The 5660-nt window shown below is 44.1% G+C and overlaps 1 protein-coding gene across 1 annotated transcript; it reads right to left on the reverse strand.

The window, feature by feature from the left end:
* Positions 1-1580: 1580 nt before the first annotated feature.
* Positions 1581-5660, reverse strand: LOC106810769 (bcl-2-related ovarian killer protein-like). The gene is made up of 4 exons (XM_014814218.1): positions 5448-5660; positions 4680-5045; positions 4113-4215; positions 1581-1615 (listed from the first exon to the last, which is right to left on the reverse strand). Exons 1-4 carry the CDS (start codon positions 5649-5651, stop codon positions 1581-1583), a joined length of 708 nt encoding a protein of 235 aa, XP_014669704.1. The 5' UTR covers positions 5652-5660.

The following is a 5660-nucleotide window of genomic DNA, read 5'->3' on the forward strand; positions in this document are numbered from 1 at the left end:
TTCAAGAAGGTTTTCGAGGTGCAAAGGCTATATTAGACTAGGACTCGCCTCCAGCTCGATTAGCCATTGAGTGACTAAGCTAAGCCGAGGGTGCGAGAGAGTGCCAGTCTATGGGCTATAGGCGGCGGGCAGGCGGCGCACTGCTTTCCAACTCCCGTACGAGCCTCGCCATTGGAACGCTTGCAAAAACTGCAGCGTTGGGGCGCGAAGAGCGCCGGTAGGTGTTTCCTGATTCTGACAGCCGTTTCCATTACTGGGCAAGGTTCCCGAATGTCAGAATTTCGACATTCTTTCTGTGATTTCGCGTGACACAGCTCGGTTACGAACAGATTACTCGGTTACAGTTTTTATAACAGTGAACACTGTTCACGTCCAAATGTCTACCGCTCTGTGTCCCACTAAAAAATTGCGGACTGTTCGCTGGCCAGCTTATGGATCACGTGCGCCCGCCAATTGATTCGGCGCACGGCATCCATAGCTGCCAGCGCTGCATACTGTCGTAGGACGTTCCCGCGGTCGCCGTGCGCTTGCCGCGGAATTCGCGCGCGAGACGCATCTGCGCTTATAATATTGCGCATAGGCTTGGTGGATCAACACCTCCTTTCGGCAACGCCCTCTAGTATCCCGTCTCATCTGGTTGCATTCATGGTTACTGTTTAGGTTAAGTTGGGGTTGTTTGGGGTTATGGTGATGGTGATTGATGATAGCGATGGGTGTACCAGGGTTTTTGTATATGTTATCATGAATATATGAATGAGAGGTGATTCCATTCCATTGCGCGACGCCGAGCATATTATATTTGGCCTTTTAGCGCAGCAATGTAAATGTAAAGTGTCCAGCGCTTATAAATACTGGATATAATTCGAGTATGCGAAGCCGTTACAGCAGCGTTACTGCCATGATAGGATTCGTCGAATGCTGTGTCATGAATATATATGATCAGCTGCTGCCAAACCTTGAAATTTAACTGCAAGCGAGCTGGAGATTGTGCAAGCTCGTCTTAATTTAATTCATTTCAAAATTTCCAGACATTGGTTATGTAGTTGGAATCATTACAGCTATATAAGAAAATGCATTAGTTTGAGCTTCGAAATATTATAATCTATACTGTTTTCTAATCAACTGGCTCACAGGCACTTGAAGCGTTTCATAAAATATAATGCTAAATAAATACGAAATCTATTTACTACCAATTCTTAATGTTTCTATACTCTCTTTCATCTATTATGCGACATTTCCTGTAAATTCCGTCCAATCCTACGTGCAACCATATACGCTGCCGCCAGCCATTGCTCTCGCGGCTCCACTGTTGCACGCTTACACTTATATTACAGTGTTGTAGTGGTAAATTATTTTTTGGGTATACCTCTTATACTGAAGCTCAATCCTCAAAGCAACAAGCCAACGACAAGGCGCTGCCCGTGGTGGTGATTCACAAACACAGTGCCCCCCCCGCCAGTGACCCACCCTGACCAGATTTAAAGACCAGGAGATTTAAAGACTTGCAAGTGGGACTTAGAAGAAAGCTAGAAACGAGAGATTTAGAAGAGGTTAGAAGAGATTTAAAGATTTTAAAGAATCTAGATCTTTAGATCTTTAGATCTAGATTTTAGATCTAGAGATTTAGATCTTAGAGATTTAGAGATTTAGAGAGATTAGAAGAGGTTCGATTTAGAAGTTGGATTTAGAGTTCGATCTGGAGTTAAAACTATAGTAAGTAATACTGTAATAATGATGTAACATGCTGTACGTATTATAAGAGGAAACACTGTAATTCCCTGTACCCTGTTTATACCGTATTAAAGATTTAACAGTTCGGTTACCTAATTTATAACTCATTGTTCCTACTCTCTATCACTTAGTTTCGTTCTCTATCTAGTATCTACGCATCGACACCACGGAACACCAATAAACTATAGCTATATCGATCTAATTTGTAGGCTGTTTTACACGCGGCAGTGACACTTTTTTATACCCTAGACACAACTGACGAATACGGTAAACATACAGTCACGCGTTCAGACGGCACAGAGCAAAACTGCTACAACTGGCATAGGCTTGGGCGCCGCGCGCCACGTGCGCCCGCCGGCCCTTGGAGGCGGATGCGCAATCATCAATGTCGATATACGTACGTTTGATTTGTCAAAAGTTAGTCGCGTATATGGATAGCCAACACAAATTAATTCTATGGAACACCACGCGCCAGCGTATGAATGTCGACGAATATAGCCTAATTATTTTTTTGGTATACGTGCGTATACCCAAAAATGTCCTATTTTTTAATTATACGCGGGTATACATAAGTATACCCTCCACTACATCACTGCTTATATATATTACTATATATATTAGTGTAAGCGTGCAACAGTGGAGCCGCCAGAGCAATGGCTGGCGTCAGCGTATATGGTTGCACGTAGGATTTGGACGAATTTACAGGAAACTGTCGGCAATAATAGATGAAAGAGAGTATAAAAACATTAAGAATTGGTATAAATACGATTTTCGTATTTAGTTAGCATTATATTTTATTAAAACGCTTTAAGTGCCTGTGAACAGGCTCACTGATTTATGTCGGAAGACACATTATATATAATATTATATATATATATATATATATATATATATATATATATATATATAGAAGATGAGAGAGAGAAGAGACGGAGAGAGAGAGAGAGAGAGAGAGAGAGAAGAGAGAGAGAGAGAGAGAGAGAGAGAGAGAGAGAGAGTGAGAGAGAGAAGAGAGAGAGAGAGAGAGAGAAGAGAGAGAGAGAGAGAGAGAGAGAGAGAGAGAGAGAGAGAGAGAAGAGAGAGAGAGAGAGAGTGAGAGAGAGAGATATATATATATAGATATATGCTGACTTTATGTGTATGGTTGCTCGCGTGCGTGCGTGCGTGCATACGCGTAAGTGAGTAAGAAGACAGTTTCGTGCCTACATATTGGGCACTTCCTTATAGCTCATTTCATATTTTCCGCTATCAATAAAAAACACAAAGCAAAATATAGTACAAACGCCTAGGATAATCAATAGACTTATCGTCTTTATCCACCGCCCATGGAATAACGAAGCGTCCATCTCTTGCAGTATGACGTGGTATAGTAATGCCATGAACCTTGTCACATAATGCAGTCTAATAAAACACACCTCCCGAAATGGCCAGCGATACGACAGCGGAAATTGCTCGGGCAGATAATAGCGAGAACTAGAATAACAACATCATATTTTAAAAGGAGGCATGAGCTGACTGATGGGCGTGATAAGTAACGACAAATTGTACAGATAAATAATAGGAAAAGTAAAATATGAACAATACGAAAGCACATTTTACAGACATTGTTATTTGAAGATGGCACTAGTCTTGCAAACCCGGATTGCGAACCTTTCCCCGCGAGCCTTCTTAGAGAATCTGCTTGCTTTCTATAGCGTGTAAATGCTCGCTTATATAAATAAATAAATAAATAAATATATATATATATATATATATATTATATACGCTTGCAGGCCCGTAGCCAGGGGGGGTTCGAACGAACCCCCCCGCCGCCAAGCCAAAAATTTTTTTTTTTTAATTTGCAAGAATTTCACTCAGGTCGCTCTATTCAGTGTAATAATTGGCAAAATCTCCATTGTGCGCGGAGCGTGAACAGTGAACACCCCTCCGCACCCCTCCCCCGCTGGTCGCTGGCTCCCTCGCCTGCGTCTGCTTCGCGCCCGAGCAGGGGCGTGTACATGGGGGGTCCAGGGAGTCCGGACCCCACTTGCTTCGCCGCAGAAAAACGCATCTGAGGGGTGTAATTTTAAAATTTCTGTGCTCGCAACTTCGGGTTACGGTTAGACCCCCCCTGGTAAAATCCTGTACACGCCCCTGCCGAGCAAATTTGCCAACATTGAAAAACGAACCCCCCCCAATACAAAGCTGGCTACGGCCTGCGCTTGTATATATAAATACATGTGTGTGTCTGCGTGCGTACGCGCGTGCGTGTTTGCGCCTGCCTGTGTGCGTGTGTGGATGCGTGCTTCCGTGCGCGTGCCTGACTACGTGAATTCGCATATAGTCTGCCACGAGTCGAATCGATGAAAGGCTAATACTGTGACCTCGTAGATATAGAGCACCAGACAGAACCGTGAGCAGTGCCGCGGCTCCAGTCACCAACGACATCACAGCCACACGTTTTTGTAACTTTGCTTCGACTTGAAATTGTGAAACAAACTCCGCCTGAAATAAAATGGGTAGCATGATCACATTCTTCTCAGCGCGTACACCGTTACGATATAATACAACTCGTTTGCACATCAGTTGCCACAAGCCTACAACTAGTGAGCACAGCGGCAGATCCACGATTTTGAGATGGTGGAGGGGGGGGGGCGCAACCGCGTAGCCAGGATTTCATTTTAAGGGGTGCGGATTTTGTGATAGCGCCGGTACGCACGCTTCGTGTGCCGAATAGGGGGAGGGGTCGCCTCTTGCGCCCCCTTGGATTCGCCACTATGAGCAGTACTCAACAATAATTTATTTCTTCGCTTAGGACTACGGTGTACGTTTTTTTTATTATTTAATGAGTCATGGTGTACGGTTTGTCAAATACGACGCCACTGTGAGCGTTTGTGCCGCATCGTCATACATTCGGCGTAATAACTCATGCTGCCATCATGCGGCGGCAATAAAAGATTTCTCATTACCCAGCCTCCTCGCTGCGCTATCCATGACGCAATGTCGGAATCTATAATCTCCACCAAAATGTCCGGCAGACTGACAAGAAATTCGGCACGGCCCTGTCTCACGGAATCCACGGCAATTGATTGCAGTACGGCGAACATGGCGACGATCTTACCCCAGGCGATATCAGTCGCAAACAATGACTCGCAAAACGTCTGAAAGAGGTCGTGAATCATAGCCACCGATCTTCCTTTCAGTTCAAAGCTCGTCGCGATGCATTGGTAGAGACATGGATATGTTAGCTCGAGGTATTGCACTGCACATAAAAGATGTGAAATTTCAGTAGGCTCGATTTCGTCGCTAAATTGATCCTCGACGGGCAATCCCTCCTGAATGAACAGAACAAGAGGTCATGCACAAATATCGTTATAACATAAACAATATGTGTACGGACAATATAAACAGACTATATACACCGACTTGTAATAATATGGCAACTAGGAAGAGTAAGCAAAGTAGTGTGGAAGAAATGACGTTAGTACCCACGTTAAATCATAGCGGGTTCGGATCAATCTTTTAATAACTACTAATGTTAATGTATGGATATTGTATCATCTGGCGTGTGCCAAATAAACGACATTGATAATATATTCGTCGGAGGCCCTGTAATGGTGTCTCAAAACGCGAACAGGTTCCGGGTTCAAATCGCGACGGTAATAATGTAGACAAATAATGAATTCGGAATTAGAGATAACTGTAATCGCCCACACATTATTATATTTACAACTCACCTGAATTAGTTTGGCATGGATGAAATGCCTGACGAGTAGGCGTGTCTGCTTCAACACGTTATGTTTTGATATCGCAGGACGCCGCGGTAGCAGTAGCACGCGGAAGAAACGTCTCGCTATTTTGTGCACAGTTCCGGTGGCATGCAGGACATGCTGATCACCGTCGAAGGGCGCCGATAATGTCTCTTCGTTCGTCGCGGCCATTTCTACTGA

This window comes from Priapulus caudatus, unplaced genomic scaffold, assembly GCF_000485595.1.
Source record: "Priapulus caudatus unplaced genomic scaffold, Priapulus_caudatus-5.0.1 Scaffold471, whole genome shotgun sequence".
Classification (NCBI taxonomy): Eukaryota; Metazoa; Priapulida; class Priapulimorpha; order Priapulimorphida; family Priapulidae; genus Priapulus; species Priapulus caudatus.

Coding starts and splice junctions, on each gene's coding strand:
- LOC106810769 (XM_014814218.1), bottom strand. CDS start 5,651: ATGGCCGCGACGAACGAAGAGACATTATCGGCGCCCTTCGACGGTGAT. Junction 4,216..4,679: donor TAGCGCAGCGAGGAGGCTGG/GTAATGAGAAAT, acceptor ATTTTATTTCAG/GCGGAGTTTGTTTCACAATT. Junction 1,616..4,112: donor ACTGCTCACGGTTCTGTCTG/GTGCTCTATATC, acceptor CTAAATCTCTAG/ATCTAAAATCTAGATCTAAA.